Below are 22,768 nucleotides of genomic sequence, written 5' to 3'. Positions count from 1 at the left end.
AACTGAATCTCCAAATTATATCATTCATTTTCATCCTTTCCTTATGTCAATCCATATCTATTTTACTGTAATTGTTTTAACTAGAAATGTGGCATAATTTGAATGGTAAAAGTTAAAAAAAATAATAAAATGGGCAGAAAAAGTATTCAATTATCTGTTGCCTTATTAGCTGGTGTATATTTTGGAACCTGTATATTAGTGTATATTTATTTTGTTCCAAGTAAAATTTGAGACTTTTTCCCCATGCTTTTAGAACCTTACCTAATTTCACTGAAAACACATCTAGAGTCTAAAATATAACATATCATACCTGGCCTTCCCGTAGTCCCAGATGACAATGGTAAAAATGTCTTCCAGAACTCATACACCAAGTTAACTATAAAGAAGTGAGTCTCATTTTTTCAGTAATCATAACTTTTAGATCAAATGTATGGCATTCTTCAACACATTTATCTTGAAAGATCATATATTTACTCCAATGATGCTGTCATCCCTCAAAATCATTTTGAAATTGTCTTTAAATTTTCAAAACCCTCTTCCTTTCCCTGCTATACTACATATCCCTCAATACACACACACACACACACACATACTTCTTTTCTGAACCAAAAAAAAGGCATTACTGAATCTGTACATCTATTTTATTCATCAAATTAATATAAGGATAACCTTTGGATGCTTCCAAGGACCAAATCCAATCCTAACAATATTCAAAATAGTGCTGAGATAAATTCCCAAAGAAAAGTCCCAGAAATGTTTTAGTAATGGCAGCTCTATTGGACTGACTTGAATTGCAAACCAAAATCCTCAATTATTTAAAATGACAGGATTCATTTAGAAGTTTAAATTGAGATTTGTTTGCGCAAATATTATTTGCATTACTTAATAGTAATAACAACCAATATGTATGTAGTGCTTGCCTGTTTACAAATAATTTCACAAGCATTTTTTTCATTGGAACCCTAAAGTAATTCTTTGAAATGCTTACTCAGATAAGGAAAAGGAAAACTCCTTGACTTTGCTCTTTTCCCCTTCCTGATGGCTAGAATGGTGGCGACCACAGAGATCTTGGAAGCCCCATGTTGAAGATGGCGGGGCCTTGTCAGTGTGGGTCCCTGAATGACTATGTGGAGTAAAGCCACCAAGCAGTGTGAATTGTTTACCTAGTACTTTTCATGTGAGAAAGAGGTAAACTACTTTTTGTCTTTTAAATCGTATATATTATTTTGGGATCTCGTTATAACAACTTCATCTTTTACTCTCTTGTTCTTAATGTGCCCTTAATATATACATACCCTTTGTTATTACTCTGTCCAGTAATCCATGTGGTGGGCAAGCAAACGCTTGTCTCAGTCTCTGCAAATGGTTTAATTCAGTTGGTGTTTCTTGTAGCTTCTTTTCACTGCTATTCAGTAGGTTACTTCCTTCTGTTAGTTCATTTCCATCTATACTCCTAAGGTTCAGAGCTGTGTCTTCCTGTGTCTAAAGGAACAAAATATATCCTTAAAACTGTATATTTGCAATACATTTTTACAGGTTCTGAGTCATCGCATCACAAATTTCCATTACTAGAATCAAGACTAACACTTTATAGGAAAATGCACAGCTTTATTACTAGCTAATCAGCTGATGCCTGGAAAAAGAACTATGTTATATTTAGCACTGAGTCGCTATTTGTGGTATAAATGCTTGAGTCACATCAAACTTCATTCTATTGCGTTTAAAATAGGAGCCCGGTGGTGCAGTGGTTAAAGCACTGGGCTGCTAACCAAAAGGTCAGCAGTTCAAATCCACCAGCTGCTTCACAGGAGAAAGATGTGGCAGCCTGCTTCCCTAAAGATTATAGCCTTGGAAACCCTATGGGGCAGCTCTACTCTGTCCTATAGGGTCACTATGAGTCGGAACTCACTTGATTGCAGTGTTTTTTTTTTTTTTTTTTGCGGGTGCTTGGTTTTAAAAATCAGCATATTTAAGATATGATACACGGCAATAGATGGCAAATATGCCAATGTTGTTCAGGAAAAGATAACTATCTGTGGTAAAAAAAAAAATTCCCATTCATTCATCTACCTGATTTCAGAAATTGAAGGGAAAGGAAAGAAACCAAAATCATTCTAGGGTTTAGGCTGGGAACACAAAGATTTTCACAGGCTCCCCATTCCTCCAGCATCACGTGTGGGCCAGCTACTAGTGGCTTGAGCTGGGAAACTGCTAGTCAGACTGGACTGTGTGAGTCTGAGGATTAAGAATGGGGAAAATTGTTAGTTGAGTGGTAAGGAAAGAAGAGAACACAATTCAATAATAGACTGAAAATAGTCCCTTCCTTAAAGAAATGGCTGGGAGGTTCTACACTTGACGAGATTTACCTGTATGTCTCCATGCTCAGAGGTTGTACAATTTGGCTCTGTGGATGGTTCTAAATCTGCACGTTCGATTCTTTTATCTTCGTCCCTCATAATTTATAATTAAAAAAAAAAAAGATGACAGAGGAAAGAGGAACAAGATCTGTTTTGAAAGAAAAACAGTAAAAAGTAGCAATTTTAAAAACTGTAACTAAATGAATAATTTGTACTTATTTTTTCCCTTAGAACTCTGAACAGCTAAAATATTTTAAGTTAGACTATTTTAACTTCCAATTGCTAATCTTTTCTGTGGTTCCAATATATTATCCTCACCCTTACCTATCTTTTCACCTCTTTTGAAAAAATCCTTGCTGAACAATCATATTTTTATACAATTTATATGATTTCTCTCCCACCCCATACTTTATAACTTCAAAACATTCCAAGCAATAAACTCGACCAAACTCGTTGCCACTGAGTCAATTCCAACTCACACAGACTCTTATAGGGCAGAGTAGAACTGCCCCATAAGATTTCCAAGAAGCAGTTGGTAGATTCGAACTGTCAACTTTTTGGTTAGCAGCCGTAGCTCTTATCCACTACACAACCAGGGCTACTTCCAAGCAATGTACTGTTATATTGTCCTTTTTTTTTTTAATGGCCCAGGTTGATGAAACAGGAAAGCTCCAGGTAATTTTCCAATGTCGATAAGAGGAATGAGTCATCCAAGGTAAACTGAGAGATTACATCATTTTCAGAGACACCAGAGTCACTAGTTCTTGTCAGGTTCTTATTTCTAAGTTAAATTTTTTAAAAAGACAAAATATTCGTTGAATAGCTACAATATCTTAGGCACTCTGCTAAGTGCTATGGTAGTCACTTGCCATAGTGACACATTTTCTTTGTCCTCCACAGGCTTACAATACATCAGGGAGGATAAACAAAATAACTAGAAAACCTGTAAGGTAGACCTACTGGTTGGCTCAATCAACACCCACTTCAACATCTATAGAGACTGAAAAGCTAAATATTCCAGTTCCTAACCACTTTTGCACCTAAAAGTACCCATGCATCATAGTTCTGTCCAATGAGATACAAGTGGGAGCCACCGGGGAGGGTTTCATTCCCAAGCACAAGGCAAAGCCTTCTAGTATCATACTTTTTTTACTCTTTGCCCTCCAACACTCTACTTTCTCCTTCCTAGAATGTAGATAAAATGCTTGGAGGTTCAGCAGCCATCTTTCAACCATGAGAATAAAACCATAGATTAAGGATAGTAAATACATAAGATAGGAGGTTTCTCGACATCCTTGAGATGCTTCACTAGTCTTGGACTGCAATTGCTTTGAAATAATTGCTTAAACCACTAGTAGTCAAGTTTTCTTTTACAAGTAACCAAATTTATTCACAAAAACAACAAGTGCAATGAGTATTATAATAGAGGTGCAAACTACAGTCTTTGGTAGAACCAAAGAGAATATTAGGTTAGGGAAAGGAAAATCTAATTCAACCCACATTTGACTGTCTAGTATGTGCCAGGCACTATGCTAGGCTCTAGACACAAGGATTAATAAGGCAGAATCCTTGCCTCACGAATTATTTTCTCAGTTTAACAAAGTGCTGAGATGTCTGCATTTAAAATTTCAAAGAAAATTATATCCTTTCTACTACCACTACCCTTTTTCTTCCCTATAAAACACAGTGTTAACTAGTGACATCTCAAAAAGGCTTCAGTTTGATTATTAATTATATCATATATCATAACCAAACCCATTGCCATTGAGTCGATTCCCACTCACAGCGACCCTATAGGACAGAGTAGAACTGGCCCCTAAAGGGTTTCCAAGAAGCATCTAGTGGATTCGAACTGCTGAGCTTTTGGTTAGCAGCCAAACTCTTAACCACTACGTCACCAAGGCTCCATGTATAACTATATACACATATAAGATGTTGTTGTTAGGTGCCATCAAGTTAGTTAAGTGTTCTGGAATTCCCATGCTTTGCAGTGTTATCCATAATTTGTTATATACGTGTATATATGTTTGTATCATATATGTATATATACCATGTATGTATGCATATGATATATATGGTACATGTATAAATATATGTGTATGTGTACATATATATTTTTCTTTTTATCGAAAAGCTTACTCTAAAGTTTAGATTCATAATGAAAAAGAGAGGCATTTTGGTAGGAAAATGTTGGGCTCAGAGAATGTTTGCCTTGAAGGCACTGAAGCATGAAAGCCAGTGGTGTGTGAGGGGAAACTTTGCACTCTCCCGATTTCCTTTCTAGGGTCCCCGTTTCCTTTTGTCCTGCTTTTCTACCTCTTCCTGCCTTATCTTTGCTTTTGGGAAAATGTTGCCCTTTCGGTTTTGTATAACTGATTATTCTAAGGAGCACGTCCTCTTAGGGGTTATTATTTTATTGGCCTGAATATGGTTTGGCTGAAAGGTGGTCTCCAGGAATGGCTTCAGTTCCAGTTCAGAAGGGTGTCTTAGGGCCATAGTATTGGGGGTTTCTCTAGTCTCTGACAAACCAGTAAGTCTGGGCTTTTTTGTGAATTTGATTTTTTGTTCTACAATTTTTCTACTGCTGTATTTGTTCTCTTGTGATCCCAGTCAGAGAGGTCGATAGTGGTAGCTGGGCACCATCTAATTCTTCTGGTCTCAGAGTCATGTAGGCTGTGGTTCATGTGGTCCATTAGTTCTTTGGAATAATTGCTCCCTTGAGTCTTTGGTTTTCTTCATTCTCCTTTGCTCTGGATGGTAAGAGACTGATAGTTATTATCTTAGATGGCTGCTCACAAGCTTTTAAGACTCCAGATGCTACTCACCAAAGCAGGATGCAGAACTTTGTGTCAATTGACATAGATGTCCCCTGAGTGTATGGTCCTTCGCCTTTGAGCCTAGGAACTTTTTCCCAGGAAGTGTTTCATTATGTCTAAGAAGTTATCCTGACTGTGGCCTTGTGTGCACTATTATCTATATTAATAAACAAGCAGTACCTACAGTTATGCATGTAAAAATATCTACAGCTGGGTGTGTTTCCTGTTATTGGGTTTTGAAATTACAATAATATGACAAAGAAACCAGAAAATAAGCAAAAATGACACTTGAGGGGCCACAGAAACACCACAAAATCTTTAATCATAGAGAGGCTCTCAAGGCCTCACTCAAAGCTCATTATCTATTATTTTGAAAACAATTCCAATGACCTTGGTCATCTAGTTTCCAAACCCTCAGAAGATGCTATGAATTAAAATGTAGGAAGATACTGCTATTATTGAGGCAAACTGGGAGCAGCATGAGTGACAGCTAACAATGAAAGAGAAGGAATATGTCATGGATTGAACTGTGTCCCCTCAAAATGTGTATCAACTTAGCTAGGCCATGATTCCAAATATTGTGTGATTGTTCACCATTTTGACATCTAACGTGATTTTCCTATAAGCTGTAAATCCTACCTCTCTGATATTCATGAAGGATTAGAGGCAGTTGTGTAAATGAGGCAGGACTCAATCTACAAGATTGGATTGTTTTAAGTCAATCTCTTTTGAGATATAAAAGACAGGAGTAGAGAGACAGGAGGATCTCATACCACCAAGAAAGTAGTGCCAGGAGCAGAGCATGTCCTTTAGACCTGGGTTCCTGGCACCGAGAAGCTCCTAGTACAGGGGAGGGTTGATGAGAAGGGCCTTCCTCCAAAGCCAACAGAGAGAGGAAGGCTTTCCCTAGAGCTGACACCCTGAATTTGGATTTCTAGCCTCCTAGACTGTGAGAGAATAAATTTTTCTTTGTTAAAGCCAACCGCTTGTGATATTTCTGTTACAGTGGCACTAGATAACTAAGACAGAAAGATAGAAATCCAAGTTCATAAAATGAGGGGATAATTATGTCTTCCACAGAAGATGGTCATAGCTTTGGCCTACCAGACATCTTTCCCTTCTTCTTTTGGTAAGAGTACACTCATTTTATTTTGTGGAATATTCCCCATCTGAACCTCTGATGGTGCAGTGGTTAAGAACTTGGCTGCTAACCAAAAAAGGTTAGCAGTTGGAATCTACCAGCTGCTCCTTGGAAACCCTATGGGGCAGTTCTACTGGTTCTACTCAGTCCTATAAGGTGGCTATGCATTGGAATTGACTCAATAGCAACAGGTTTGGTTTTGGTTTTTTGTTTTATTCCCTACCCATGTGGTTCACATCCAACGCTCCAGAAGTGAGCACAGCCCAGGCCTGGCCAATAAGAGAACTCCTTCCCCTAATCCTTTGATCATTTTAGGCATAAGCATATGACTTATGCCTGGGCAAGCATATGACTTATACCTGGCCAAGCATATGACTTATACTTGGCCGGTTAGAGTCAGCTTTAGGGTGTTTACTGGAACCACTGGAAAAGAGTTCTCTTTCTATTGGGGTGGTTAAGCTTAGACTTGCTATTGACAATTTTTGTGACACCCAAATTCTCCCAAAGAATGAAGTAACCAGAGAGTAAAGCAAATACTTGATATAGAAAGAGAACATCCCAAATTAATGACCATACTGTTGGTACACCTGTACCTAAGTTACTTAGTGCTGCTGTAACAAAAATACCACAAGTGGGTGGCTTTAAAATACAGAAATTAATTTTCTCACAAAACTCATTAACATTACAAAAGAAAACCTCTAGTTCTAAACAGGGTCATTTTTAAAAGTACAAGGGTTAGAATGTCAACACCTATTTTGGGGGGACACAATTCAATCCATAACAACTTGGAAGCTGCTACTTTTCAGTTACATGAGTTGATAATTTCCTTTTATTGATTAAGCTGGTTTGAGTTGTGTTTCTGTCACTTGCCATCAAATGAATTCTTGCTATAAACCTTCACATGTGAATTGGACCTCAAGGAGCCCCTGTATGATAACAGGTGTTTAAAAAGGTGATTCTGTGTCTTCAAAAAAAGGAAAAGAAAAAAATCATGTGAAAATATTTTCTGTTTTAAGAGGCATTAAAATACATAGTACAATTTTCTTTAATATTCAGTAAAATAGGTTTCAGTTACCAGAAAAATTTTGTTGTTCTTGTTAGTTGCTGTCATATCCAGAAAATTAACAAGTGAAATGCTTTGTTCTTCAATGATGCTGTTTAAATTAAATGCTACTGTAGTTAATGGGACTTACTTATTTTTTTCTTTGTGTTAATAGAAGTCTTTTAAAATCTAAACACGTAACTAATCCTTTGATTCCAGAGAAGGTTCAAGAGAGCAGTTAAGAATCCATCTGAGACGCTGGGCATCTGAAAGAGAAAATTAAAAAGAGAGGAAGTGTAGGGAAACTAGATGGTTTCCAAGTGACTAAGACTCACAGGTTAATATAACGATAAAAGTTGGAAAAAGTTTTAGAAATTTTCCAGTTCAACCTCTTCAATATTCAAATAAGAAAACTGAAGCGTAGAAAAACCATATAATTTTCTCAACTAACACAGCCAACATCAGCCATGCCTCATAGAACTTTATAAAAACTCCTGAAATGAGATAGCTCTTTAATCTATGTCTTGACTTCATGTGTATTGTTTCTTCCGACCAAATCACTGCATTAGATTTTTACACTGGTTACAGTAATATTTTGTTTAAAATCCCACATCATATTTACTCATATTCAATTTTAAGTCTTAAAACAAAAGCAAATATATGTATTTTGATTTGCCACTTGTATTATCTTCAGATTTGCTCTTTCACATTGTTACAAACGCTTGAGTTTATTTACAGACAACATAGATGGCAAAATCAGTGCAATTAAAACGTTTATTTTACTCTTATAGCAAATATTGTTTATATAATCTGAATTATTAGGGAACTAGGTGACAATTTGCTACTTAGGTATGACTTACAGTCTAATAAGAAAGGGTGTTTCTTTTTAAAAATCTAGTTAGAGTGAGAAGCTTTAAGAGATTTTCGCATATTAGAAAACTATACTGAGAACTATAAAGGCAAGGTAAGCTTTAGATAAACACTAAAAGTGCCTATACACAGAAGCAACAGGTTTTTCTGCTTCTCAATCAAGAAATTGCATTATTCAGACTGATAGAACAACCTGTCAATCGCATTAGAAAAAAATTCATCCTGCTTAAAATGACAAAATTACATAGAGTTCATAAATTCAGTAAATAACCTGATTTTAATCACAGTCCCATGACTCAAATCTGTATTCAACAGAAGAATGAGGTTTGATTCTGCTACTGGCGTTCTTCTATAAAGCATGACAGCCAAGGGACATGACTGTTACGACCGCTGTGATTGCCCACTTGCTTGTTTGTGAGAAGGCCAAGTGCTTTTTAAAAAACATATGAAAAGGCCATTCTTGTTTCTCTTTCGCCTGTCCAGTGTTCAGAAATTCTTACACGACTCAGCCACATACTTAGAAACTATCTCAGACTTAATTTGAGCGCTATTTTTCAGTAGTAGGAACATGTACAACCATAGAGGTGTGACTTGAAAGGGACGGTCTTCTTAGTCTTTTCTCCAAACTTAAGAAAGAATTGCTCTTAACAGATCAAGAATATGAGCAGTTCTGTGTAATTACATGTACAAACCAAAGCCAAACCTGTTGAGTTGACTCCGGCTCGGCTGCCAACCCTTCTGTTAGCTGATGAGCGTGTTAATTGTTTTCACCACTCAGGGACTCCAATTATACATACAAATATGTATAAATACATAAATAAATAGGAAAAAACAAACCTGTTAACAGTAGTTGCCTTTGGGCAAATGGAATTGGAATGCTTGAACTTTAATTTTTCCTCTATTTCTATACTGTTAGGATTTTTACAATAAAAAAATTCTTACACAATTATAAATATATTTTAAAAAAATCTATGTAATTCTTGAAGCTCTAGAGAAAATAAAATTATATAGCTCTCCTTGGTAACAATATTTTTCATATATAAAAGCTGGTAGTTTGATATAGGTAACTCAGTCCCATCCACCACAGTTTAAGGTCATTTTTTATTTATGGTTTTCAAAGAAGATGAGGAACTGGCCAGAATATCCTACAGCACTAATTTTCAAATATTTTTTAAGCCAAAAATCTTTCATCAAGTGAAAGCTTGTCCTGAAATCCAACAAATGAAACAGGTATAGGTGGAACTGCTGGAGCTTTGTCCACTCTCCCCTGTTTCTCCGGGCAAGGGAAGTACACTTTGAAAACCACTTCTGTAAATATACTTTTATATTCAGAGCAATATTTATTAATTCAGGTTTCTTTTTTCCAGATAATCTTACTCATCTAAATGCTTAAAGGTGATTTCTGTAACATACCAGAGGAAGGAAAAACTATCAGTTTGCAAATGTTCACAGGCTCTTGGTGAACTAAACTATGCTTACTGCTATGAACCGAATTCCTGCTGAACGATCATTACATGGATAAGGACTGGTTATTACTGTTAATTTTTTGTCTGTGATATGGACAGGCCAACATTAAATGTTCTTATCGAGAATTTACACAGATTGCTGGAGTACTCTATGTGCTGTATTCACACATTTAAAAGAACATTACCATGAGTGTTCATGAACTATGCTATAACGATTATCATCATGACAACCTTCTACCTTTGGGTTCATTCATTCATGTGTTGAAAGTGTGGGCCCTCACTCTTATATGGCATTTCTATACAAAACATACAAAAACATTCCAGTTTCTTGGTCCTGCTTGTTAACTGTGATCTAATGCTCATTTCCCAAAAGGAACCCTGCCCAGCAGTGAGGAATTTAGATCGAATTGCAACACAGGTTTTAAAACTTGACAATTAATTACTAATGATTAAGAACATTTCCCTAAATGAGAATTACCGACCTTATCTGAAAGTGTTAGGTGTGCCAACCACATGGGGCCAAGCTACTAAAGGAAAACAACTACTATTTGCTTAAATAGTACAGTGATTTTGTTGAATCATGACATGAAACACTATACAATAAGAATAAAAGGAAATTACCCTTGGGTACAAAGGAACCGAATACCTACTTCTCTCTTCTCTAATCTCGCTCCCTGCCAAGCTCAAATGTATTTAATTGAAGGTTTACAATATTATTTCTAGACCTCCTAATATCAGAATCGTCAGAGACCGAACCCAGGGATTGAACTTAAACCTCCCCATGTTTGGCAGATGGCACTTATTACCTACCCTACAGCTATGTATTCAGGTATGCAGTATGTCCCTTCCTCAGCCCTAGGGATGAATCATGTTTTGTGTAAGTCAATCTAACGCCATTTCTCTTTGCCTTTTGTTGGTTAGGGATGAGCATGATTAATTTCTTGCCGACAGAATGGGACTGCAGACAGAGACTCTTTCTTGGAATTCTAGCACGTGAAGAAAAAGTCAAGATTAGCAAAGAGAAAACGGCATCATTGATATCACTGAGCTGTTGAACAAACACTGGAACCACTTCCAGACATTTTGAAAATGTAAACTTGTATTTGTTAAGGTACTCTTTGCCAAATAGCCTACCCTATAGGGTTTTCAAGGCTGTATCTTTATGGTAGGAGACTGTCACATCTTTGTCTTGTGAAGCAGCTGGTGGGTTTGAACCACTGACCATTTGGTTAGCAGCTGAACACTTAACCACTGCACCACCAAACCCCAAAAAACCAAACCTATTGCCCTTGAGCAGATTCCAACTCATAATGATCCTATAGAACAGAGTAGAACTGCCCCCCATAGGGTTTCCAAAGAGTGGCTGGTGGATTCGAACTGCTGACCTTTTGATTAGCAGCCTTAACGCTTAAACACTGTGCCACCAGCACTCCTCAAATACTCCGTTACTGACAGCCAAAAGCATCCTGACCAATATAACATGAAATTTTGATACAGAGTCAGCTCTGAGCAGCTCTGGTAAATTAGCAGTGATGAGGAACCTTTGGCTTTCTTCTTTTTCCTCCTTACTTTTTAAGGTAAAAATTTTCACAGCAAACTCGGGTCCTGTTTGACAACTTCTACACAAATTATTCAGTGATATTAGTTACATTTCCCACAATGTGTCACCAATTTCATTCATTCCATTCTGGTTATACCATTTCTAGTAATCTAGTTTCCCTGCCCCCTTACCTTGTCATCTTTGCTTTAGAGTGATTTTAGACCACTTGGTTTCATATAATTTTTTTAAGGAGCTCATTATTTACAGGTGATATTCTTTATTTTATGAGCCAATCTGTTATTTAGCTAAAAGGTAACCTCAAGGAATAATTTCAGTGTAATGTTTAAACAGTATCTCAAGGTGATAATCTCAGAAGTCCTCTAGTGTCAACCAGTCCAGTAAGTCTGCACTTTTCAAGAACTTGAGTTCTGTTCCACATTTTTCTCCCATTCTGTCAGGATCTATCTATTCTGGTCCTGATCAGAACAGTTGGTAGTGGTAGCTGGGCACCCCCTAATTCTTCTGGTCTCAGGGTATATGAGGCCATGGTTCATGTACACTGTTAGTCCTGTAGACTACTTCCTTCTCTGACTCTTTAGTTTCCTTCCTTCTCTTTTGTGCCAGATGAGTAGAGACCAATAGTTGTATCATAGATGGCTGTTTGCAAGCTACTCACCACAATGGGATGTAGAACATAAACTTTATGAACTATTACGCTAATTAACTGAGTTGTCCCATGAGACTATGGTCCTAAGCCTTCAAACCCAGAAAACCAATCTTGTGAGGTGTTTGGTTATGTCTGAGAAGTATCCATAACTGTGTACTCTATGTAGTTTATTATATATATAAATATACACACATGCACACACATACCTATATATACATACACCTATAGATACATCTATCTGTGCACACAAATGTACTCACATATTCATACCCTTGCACATATATGCCTATGTACATATTTGTGTAATCACACACATACTGTTTGGTTGTTGTTGATGTTGTTGCAAAATTGTATTTATCATGTCTTTTACTAAAAATGTTTTTTTTCTGTTGTGCACTTTATAGTAACATCATTTACCTTGGCCAGCCTGTGTGCACTTCACCCACAATCAATGCGGCTTTTCCCATCACGAAAAATAACAAGTGTCTGCTATCTTGAGACTGCACCCCACCCTCCGTCCCCACCCATCCCTGGTAACCAACAATGACCACTGGCCCCTGTATATATATGTATTCTTATCTTCTTATAAAAGTGTGATATAATATTTGCCCTTTTGTGACATATTTCACTCAGTATAATGTCCTCCAGATTCATCCACATTATGTTTCAAGGACTCATCATTATTCTTAATGGCTGTGTAGTTTTCCACGGGATGTATGTACTACATTTTGTTTATCCATTCATCCGTTGTTGGGCACTTAGGTTGTTTCCATTTTTTTGCTATTATGCATAATGCTGCAGTGAATGTAGGTGTGCATATGTCTTTCCGTGGTGAATCATAAGGTATTTCTATTTCTAGCTTTTTGAGGAAGCGCCATACTGTTTTCCATGGTGATTGCACCATTTTACAATCCCACCAGCAGTGGATAAGGGTTTCAATCTCCCTATATCCCCACCAGCATTTGTTGTTTTCTCAGTTCTTTTTTTTTGTTTGTTTGTTTTGTTTTCAATCATTGCCATTTTTACAGGGCTGAGATGGTATCTCATTGTAGTTTTGATTTGCATCTCTAACGGTTAATGATCGCAAGCATCTCTTCATGTGTTTGTTGGTCACTTGAACGTGTCCTCTTTGGTGAAGTGTCTATTCATGTCCTTTGATCATTTTTTGATCAGATTGTCTTTTTGTTGTTGAGTTGTCAAAGTTTTCTATATATTTTGGGGATTAGACCGTTATCAGATACGTCGTTCCTGAAGACTTTTTCCCAGTCTGTAGGTTGTCTTTTTACTCTTTTGATAAAGTCTTTAGATGTACGTAAGTATTTTACTTTTTAGGAGGTGCCAGTTATCTAATGGAAACCCTGGTAGCATAGTGGTCAAGAGCTATGGCTGCTAACCAAAAGGTTGGTAGTTTGAACCTACCAGGCACTCCTTGGAAACTCTATGGAGGAGTCCTACTCTGTCCTTATAGGGTAGCTATGAGTTCAATAGACTCCATGGCAATGGGTTTGGTTTTGGTTTTTTGGTAGTTATCTGTCTTCTGTTGTTTGTGCATTTGTAGTTGTGTTTGATAAGCTAATTAAAAAAAAATTAGGTACCATAGCTTTGTCCCTATGTCCCTAAAGTTCTTCCAGGAACTTTGTGTAATTTTAGCTTTAACATTTTGGTCTTTGATCCATTTTGAGTTAGTTTTTGTTACCTCCATAACTTCTTGACACAGTCCAAAATCTTCACAGAGCATTAAGTGTCAGAATGCTGCCTGCATACTGCTATTTCTCAAAAACGTGCAAGAAATGATATTTTAGTATTTAAAAATCAGTGCCAATTTTCTCACCACCATTCTTTTAGGCAATAGAGAAGACATAAATATTGTAAGATTACATATTACCCTTTTCCATTCCTGAAATTCAAGAGTAATATTTTAACACTGAATTAAAAGAAAAATTTGGGTTTATAAGCATTTCAATGTTTTCTAAATTTCTACTCATGCAACAAACAAAAGAACAATAAAATCACTGTCAGTCCTGCTGGGGTTTTCATTTTTGGCTGTGTCTGCTTTGTAAAATTGTTCTAGTCATTCAAAATGTAGCTCAAATGTCACCTTTTCAACTAATATTTCCCAGTTCTATGTAGGCTCTTTTCCTGTTTTATCTCTCTCAGGACTCATTCATTCATTCTGCAAATATCTGTTAAGCTCTTGCTATTCCCTAGCCCTTGTGTTAGGAATGGAGAAGGGACTCTAACATAGTTCCTATCCTCAGAACTCATGGTCTAGTCGGGGAAAGACAGATAATTCTTTAAGCAATCATGATAAACTGTGCTAAGTGTTTCAATTTTAGGTGTGAAAGACAGCAATCCTATTCCCCCATAATCAGTGACATACAGCAGATGTTTAGTGGGTTTCTATGGGGTTCCAGGCATAGTAAATGAATAAGGTGCAGTTCCTGTTCTGCAAGTGGGGACAGGGTCTGCTATCTGTTCTCCAAAGCCAGTTTCCCCTGCTGCCTGGGCAAACAGATAGTCAACATTTTCCAGCCTCCCTGTGGGTCAGTGGGGCATGTGACCGAGTTCTGGACAATGGAAGGTAGGCATAAGTAATGGAATCTACTTCCGGTCCTGCTCCATAATGCTCCATATGCCCTTTCTTTCCCTGTCCACTGCCTAGAAACTAAGGACTCCAATGTCCTACGGGAAGGCAAAGCCATTATGTAAAACAAGTCTAGGTACCTGAATCACTGAGGGGAAGGCCACAAGCTGAACACTGACTGGACTTAACATAGGTGAGAAATAAGCTTCTACTGTGTTAAGCTACTGAGATTTTCAGAACTCATCTATTATAGCAGCTATCTTAAGGCAATTTAATTTTGATGTGATAAGTGTAGGAACAGGGTTAAACATGTGGGAGGAAGTACTGTCCTGCCTGGGTGGGGTCAAGTGATGCTTGAATCAAGCCTTGAAAGATAACTCAGTCTTATGAAGAAACCAGATAAGACCATTCCAGACAAAGACACCCACTGCATGAGCAAAGCACAAGGTGTCAAAACAGAAAATGCATATAACAGATTCTATGCAGTTCTGTATTAACTAGAGCAAATGTGGAGCAGTTGGAGAAAAATGGAGATAAAAGCCATGAGTGTAAACCCTTGCCCTGTGGCTTCCTAGTTGGGGCATCTTGGGAAAGTTATGTAACTAGTTTGGAGAAGTTTCCTCTTCTTTAAAACAGTGATTATGCCTCTGTCACAAAGTATGTCTTGGGGTCACAACATAGTCCTTCCATTTCTTTATCTTTCTTTTATAAGATGTTCTTTGAGAAAGAGGCCATGTGCGTGTTGCACTGAAAAACACAAATCAAGGCACTGGTAACAAGCTTTATAGTCCTTCTTGTAAAACACAGCAAAATAAATAATAGATTTTTAAAAAGAGATGCTTTTATTATACTGACAAGATATAGTTACTAACTTTATAAGGCTGTTAAAACTCTCTAGAACTTATCATCATAATTGTAACTTCTTTAACATGTATGACATGTGACTATGAGACAATGAGAACAGTCCCTCCTTACTTTATGGTCACATCCTTTATCTGTGTGTATTTACACAAGTACATATACAGGAAGCTCCATTTTCCCACATACTATGCTCCCAGGCTTTGCATGAAAAAGCAGACGTAAATATTTTTTGCCTCAGATGGAAAACAAATCTATCATTGGGGTTTGTGTACTAATCAAAAGTCAGCTGCAAAATCTCACTGATGGAGAGATTAGAACTCTTATACACTGCTGGTGGGAAATGTAAAATGGTACAACCACTTTGGAAATCTATCTGGCATTATCTTATACAGTTAGAAATAGAACTACCATACAACCCAGAAATCCCACTCCTTGGAATATACCCTAGAGAAATAAGAGCCTTCACACAAACAGATATATGCACACCCATGTTTATTGCAGCTCTGTTTACAATAGCAAAAAGCTGGAAGCAACCAAGGTGTCCATCAAAGGATGAACGGTTAAATAAATTATGGTATATTCACACAATGGAATACTACGCATTGATAAAGAACAGTGACAAATCTGTGAAACATTTCATAACATGGAGGAACCTGGAAGGCATTATGCTGAGCGAAATTAGTCAGAGGCAAAAGGACAAATATTGTATAAGACCACTATTATAAGATCTTGAGAAATAGAAAAAACTGAGAAGAACACATACTTTTGTGGTTACGTAGGGTAGAGGGAGGGAGGGTGGGAGAGGGTTTTTTTTACTGATTAGTTAGTAGATAAGAACTGCTTTAGGTGAAGGGAAGGACAATACTCAATACATGGAAGGTCAGCTCAACTGGACTGGACCAAAAGCAAAGAAGTTTCCGGTTTTTTCAAAGGTCAGCGGAGCAAGGGCAGGGGTTTGGGGACCATGGTTTAAGGGGACTTCTAAGTCAACTGGCAAAATAATTCTATTATGAAAACATTCTGCATCCCACTTTGAAATGTGGCGTCTGGGGTTTTAAATGCTAACAAGCGGCCATCTAAGGTGCATCAATTGGTCTCAACCCACCTGGAGCAAAGGAGAATGAAGAACACCAAGGTCACACGATACCTAAGAGCCCAAGAGACAGAAAGGGCCACATGAACCAGAGACTTACATCATCCTGAGACCAGAAGAACTAGTTGGTGCCTGGCCACAGCCAATGACTGCCCTGACAGGGAGCACAACAGAGAACCCCTGAGGGAGCAGGAGATCAGTGGGATGCAGACCCCAAATTCTCATAAAAAGACCAGACTTAATGGTCTGACTGAGACTAGAGGAATCCCAGCAGTCATCGTCCCCCAAACCTTCTGTTGGCACAGGACAGGAAACATTCCCGAAGACAACTCATCAGACATGGAAGGGACTGGACAGTGGGTAGGAGAGAGATGCTGATGAAGAGTGAGCTATTTGTATCAGGTGGACACTTGAGACTGTGTTGGCATCTCCTGTCTGGAGGGGGGATGTGAGGGTAGAGAGAGTTGGAAGCTGACAAAATTGTCACGAAAGCAGAGACTGGAAGGGCTGACTCATTAGGGGGAGAGCAAGTGGGAGTATGGAGTAAGGTGTATATAAACTTACATGTGACAGTTTGACTTGATTTGTAAACGTTCACTTGAAGCTCAATAAAAGTTAATAAAAAAAAAAAAAAAAGAATGTAAGGAGGCAGGGAAATTAGATTAATGGAAAATGGAACGACCAGAATGGAAACAATGAGAATGTTCACGCGTTGTGAAGAATTTAACCAATGTCACTGAACAACTTGTGTAGAAATAGTTGAATGGGAACCTAAATTGCTGTGTAAACCTTCACTGAAAATGCAATAAAATATTATTTAAAAAAAAAAATCTCACTGATGAAGGGTAGGGTTGCACGGCTGATTATTGTACTTGCTGTCAATAAGTTGTACACCTGTAAAAAGCTGAACTGGCAAAAGTTGTGTGATACATATATTTATAACAATGACCAAAAAAAAAATAGAGTGGCTGCTGAGCCTGCTTACATACAGCCAAATACCTCACAGGATTTGGTTCCTTAGTGTGGAGGTTTAGGGTCATGGTTTCATGGGACATCCCAGTTAACTGGCCTAATAATGTGTTTAGTGCTTTTGCTCTACCTCCTAGTTCACTGTGTAGTGCCTAGGGTCTTAAAAGCTTACAAGCAGCCATTTAAGGCACAGCAGTTGGTCTCCATTCACCTGGAACACCTGAGGGAGAGTCAGGACTAGGAGGAGGATATAGAATGTGTGACTAACTGCCTCCATGAACAACTGTCTCCTTTGCCATGAGACCCGAAGACCTGGACAGTATCTAGCTACCATTACTGAACATTTTGATCAAAGATGCCATAGAAGAATCCTCATCAAAAGGGGGAAATGCAGAACAGAATTTCAAATTCTCATGGACTCTAGACTTTCTGGAGCCACGTACAGTGGATGAACCCCTGAAACTATTACTCTGATATAATCTTTAAACCTTAAACCAAAAATATCCTCTGAAGTCATCTTAAAATGAAACAACAGTTTAGCTTAACTAGCAAAAAGGTCTGCCTTGAGCACTATGTTCTTTTAAAAACTATCTATATGGGATCAAAATGACAACAGCAACTTGAAAGATCAGACAGGAACCTTAGGAGGCAGTGAGTTTATGTAATGAGGGAGGAACAACTCAGAAAAGGAGGGTGAGAATGATTGCACGACTCTAAGAATGTATTAATGTGACTAAATTGTAGGTTTAGAAACTGTTGAACTGGGGTATGTTTTGCTGCGAATGTTCTCAACAACAAAAACAAAATAAAATTTAGAGAAAGAAAAAAACAAACTAAAAGAAAAAGAGTCAGTTGCAAATAAACTATGAATGTTCGTGTTAGTTGCCACTCACTCATGGTGACTCCACGCAAAACAGAAAGATCAGACCATTGTGATTTACAGGGTTTTCAAAGTAGATTGCCAGGCCTTTGTTCCTAGTCTTAGTCTGAAAGCTCTTTGGAAGTCTGTTTATTACTATTGCAACAAACAGGCTGCCACTGACAGATGGGAAGTAGCTATGCATGCGGTGCATTGGCTGGGAATCAAACCCATGTCTTCCACATGAAAGGCAAGAATTCTGTCACTGAACCACCACTGTCCCTCAAACTATGAATAAAACCCACTGCCATCTAGTCGATTCTGACTCATAATGACCCTACTGGACACAGTAGAACTTGCCATAGGGTTTCCAAGGAGCACCTGGTGGATTTGAACTGCTGACATTTTTGTTAGTAGCCAAGTTCTTAACCACTGCACCACTACAGCTACAAAACAGTAGGTCATGAACCAGATATTCAACAACTATACTTCTGTAAAGATTGTAAACGAAGAAGTTTTTCACATTATACTTGAAGAGGCCTCAGAGATAATCTAACCTATAAGTATTACACTTAAATGCCATCAGGAGCCACGCAGGTAATACAGATGTGTGAGTCTGTGGCAACTGGAGAGGGTAGAGCCCTATTGAAGGCAGCAAATAACCACAAGCTCCTGAACCTAATCTCATGATTTCCTTGCCATGAGATCAAACTGAAGTTTAGAGAGATTAGGTGTAGGTGACTCCTGGTGGCTACATAGCAAGCATGTTAATCAAAGTCAATGCAGAAAACAGAAGACACTCCAGGTACTTTAAGCAGATAGGGATTTTATACAGGGAATTAACTATTCCCGAGATTGATGAAAGTGCTAGAAGTGCAGGGTCCAGGCAGGGCCTACAGAATAACTCCGAGAACACTTGTACTAGTATTGCCACAATCGAAGGACACCACAGGGATACAGAGTTCAAGAACACCACCGTAGCTGTGATTCAGAGGATCTGGGATCTGGAAGACGCCTGGATGGTGAGCACAGAATGTGTTCACCACCTCCCTTAACAGTCATACAGGTGGTGCTCCAACACTGTAATGCTGAGGCTGGCTGTCACCACTGCTGTAAGTGCCTCCTAACACCCACAATGCTAGAGACTTCACTCTGGCATCTCCTCAACCTTCCTTGCCCTCAGAAAACAGCCACAAACAGGAAGAAGATGGCCTCTGCCTCACCCCTATCTTCAAAATTTCAGGCAAGGCAGCTTAGCAGACACTAATTTTGCATCTACAACTCTAGTGGGAAGGGAGTCTGGGAAATGTTTGTCTCTTTCCAGGCTCTGCTGTAGAAAAAGGCACAATAGAAGCAGGTGGGAACACATGTGAGTGCCCAACTTCCACATGCAGCACAGCAATTAGGTGTAGGCCCCTGGACTTAGACTAGGGCATCGACTCATTCCCACTTATTCTATATACGCCTTCTACGTTAAGTTCAGGAATACCTGGATGGTACAAATGGTTAAGCTCTTGAGTACTAACTAAAAGGTTGGCAATTTGAACCCACCCAGATGTGCCACCAAAGAAAGGCCTGGTGATCTGCTTCCAGAAGGTCACAGCCATTAAAACCTAATGAAATAGTTCTACTCCGTACATAAAAGGGAGGAAACCCTGGTCGCATAGTGGTTAAGAGCTATGGCTGGTAACCAAAAGGTCGGTAGTTCTAATCTACCAGGCACTCCTTGGAAACCCTGTGGGGCAGTTCTGCTCTGTCCTATAGGGTCACTATAAGTCAGAATCGACTTGACAGCAATGGGTTTTTGGTACGGGTACATAAGGGGTTACCATGAGTCAGGGGCAACTCCAGGGCAACAGGTTTGGTGTTTTTTTTTCTTTTTCCGTAGAAGTCCTAGAAAGATGGCAAAAATGTAGTCAACAGAGCCAAAGTTCTGAAGACCTTAACATATGCCAGAAATGATATTTTGTGAATTACTCACTTTATATCATTAGAGTAGCCTGAAGCACACAATATTTAATTACTTGTTTAGGTATAGTTGGATGCATTGGATTTTGAGTTACTGAACAGTAGAAACTGTATTTAACTCATATTCGTATCTCTTGTCCTCATAGGTGCTTGGCAAGGAGAAGACACACAGGTATTTGCTGAATTGAAATGTTTCATTGTTGACTTTCAGAGAAACAATAAGCCAGAATGTCATGAAAATACTGTGTAGCCGCAGTAACTGTCAGGTGGAGGCCCCATTAGAGAAGGGGTGGGGAGAAGGGGTTTTAGTCTTTCACTGAGAACACAGAGGCTCACCTGGCTAAGGTATCAGCCCTGCCAAAAGCTGGTGTTGTCGATTTCTTGATGAGGGCTAAAGGAAAGGGCAGCTTCCTGCTATAAATTTTTTACAGCAAATTACAGCAGGGGCGAGGGTGAGAAAACAAGTCATGGCCTGAAACTACGCTCTGAGCAAGTGGTTATATTCTGCAGGCAGTAGGAAATGAAGGGTGCTCACCTAGTGTACAAAAGCCACACTTCTTGCCGATTCAAAAACAGAAACAAGCAAGAAAAATCCACTCCCTAGCAACACTAACAACAATAAACACACATGAAAGCCAGAAGCCTAGAGAGGGGATTATCTGACTGGGGTCACTTGCCCCCTGGCTCAAGGCCAAGGGGGCGCCGGACAGGGCACAGAATGACATTTCCAGGCACCCCAAATATGAAAGACGCCAGACTGTGGCAGCCAGACAAAAGGGGGGGAAAGCCGTTCTGCTGATTCCTCGCCACTATCAATGTCTATTCATCTTGAAATGGAGGGTGGGGATGGGGGCGCCATTTAGAGACTGCCCCTGGGCACTGTTACCTTCTTCGTTCCCCTGCTGAAAGCCACCGGGTGTACAACCAGAAGATGCCAGGCCCACGAGGTTCCCGCTGCGGTAGCGGATTTTATTTAGTCTTATTGTTCTCCAGTGGCCACTCACCTCACGGCCTCCGGGGTCGGAGGCGCGGCTCGGCCGACAGATTTAGAAATAGGCTAAAAGAGGTCTGCGGAGACGCTGATGGAACCAGGTCCAGCCCCACGCGCTGGGTTTCCGGGTAGCCGCATCGTGCCAGGCAGAGCCGGACGCTACGATTATTGTAGATAACGGGGCCCGGGGCGCGGTGCCGGGCGTCGGCGGCCCCGCCCTCTCGGCGCACCCGCGGCGCAGCCTCACCAAGCCACCCGGCCGGGCGGTGCCTAAGAGAACCCCGGAGCGAGCCGGGGCAAGTCTAGCCCTGAAGCGGCCGCCCCTGCGCCTCCGCGGGGATTTGGCTGTGGTGGCACGGCGCAGAGTCGCGCGCGACGTCTGGGTGTACTGCTTCCCCGCGCCCCGCCTTCCTTCGGGCAGTGGCTCCAGGCTGACCTCTCATTCACCTCGCGGAACCCAACCGCGGGGCCTACTTCCCGGGACCACCCAGCGAGCACAGCGCAGCTTTTCAGTTGTTCCCTTTCGCTGGGTGGCTTCGCCGGCCCCTGGTGGCAGGAGGAGCGCGCTCCCGCTGGAAGCTCCCTGGAAAGGCCGCTCAACGAGCGCGAGCCCAGACGCCAACTTTGCCCTGTGATGAAGGAACCCTGGGCAAGAAAGCGCAAGCGCTGCCTCTTCAGGAGCCGGCAAGTGTTGGCTGGTCAGGCAGTTGCTTAGCTTAAAAAGCCAAAAAAACCAAACCCAGTGTCCTGGAGTCGGTTCCGACTCATAGCGACCCTATAGGACAGAGTAAAACAGGCCCATAGAGTTTCCAAGGAGCATTTGGCAGATTCCAACTGCTGACCCTTTGGTTAGCAGCCCTAGCACTTAACCATTACGCCACTACGGTTTCTTTGCTTAGTTTAAGCGCAGTAAAGCACTGGCTGCAGGAGTGGTGGGTGGTTAGACCTGCCAGTAGCTCTGCGGGAGAAAAGACCTGTGGATCTGCTCCTGTAAAAAGTACAGCCAAGAAAACACTATGGGGCAGGTCTACTCTATCACATGGGGTCACTGGGGCTGAATCCACACCATAGCAGTTAGCAACAAAAAATCGACTTCTAAATCTTGTATTTTTTACTGTCTTTTATACGTGTCTTCTCCAGAGCAGTGGGAAAGCAGGATTCTTTATTCAGGTGACCAGTTAAATGGCAGGATAAAAGACTTGTGAATTTCTTTCCCTTTTATCCTTCTTTAATATGAATCCTTCTTGCTGTATTGTTTTTAACACTTCCATCAGCAATTGGATTCTTTTTCATTCTTCTCTTTGTCTTCCTTTCCTCTATATCCGCCCTCCCCCCCGCCCCCAGCTAAGTGTGTGTGTGTGTGTGTGTGTGTGTTTGCATGTGAGGGAGCAAGTAACCCTTTCGGAATGATTCTTATTTCAGAAATAAAAATTTTCTTACCTGTTTTTCAATCCTTTAAGCAAGTGGCCATGCTTTATTTTAATCACCAATTTTCAGCTAAGAGTGACTATCCTCAAAGTAAATTTCTTCATTAGGTAGAAACT

The 22,768-nt window shown here is 39.8% G+C and overlaps 1 protein-coding gene across 2 annotated transcripts in view; it reads right to left on the bottom strand.

Annotated features, from left to right (window-relative positions):
* Positions 1 to 21,532, bottom strand: part of LOC100655544 (sodium/hydrogen exchanger 9B2) — a 60,225-nt gene extending 38,693 nt beyond the window's left edge. The window contains exons 1-4 of one of the 2 annotated variants that reach the window (XM_010590478.3): positions 21,238 to 21,532; positions 7,508 to 7,622; positions 2,367 to 2,505; positions 1,296 to 1,482 (exon numbers count right to left, since the gene is read on the bottom strand). In XM_010590478.3, coding sequence (XP_010588780.1) covers positions 1,296 to 1,482; positions 2,367 to 2,456 — 277 coding nt within the window. In that variant the 5' untranslated portion in view covers positions 2,457 to 2,505; positions 7,508 to 7,622; positions 21,238 to 21,532. The remainder of the gene's footprint in view (positions 1 to 1,295; positions 1,483 to 2,366; positions 2,506 to 7,507; positions 7,623 to 21,237) is intronic. The other variant, XM_064285494.1, reaches the window with a different exon arrangement.
* Positions 21,533 to 22,768: the final 1,236 nt, after the last annotated feature.

The sequence above is a fragment of the Loxodonta africana genome, chromosome 5 (assembly GCF_030014295.1).
Source record: "Loxodonta africana isolate mLoxAfr1 chromosome 5, mLoxAfr1.hap2, whole genome shotgun sequence".
NCBI lineage: Eukaryota > Metazoa > Chordata > Mammalia > Proboscidea > Elephantidae > Loxodonta > Loxodonta africana.
Note: the sequence above shows the minus strand (reverse complement) of the source record. Positions and strands in the feature narration are given on the sequence as shown.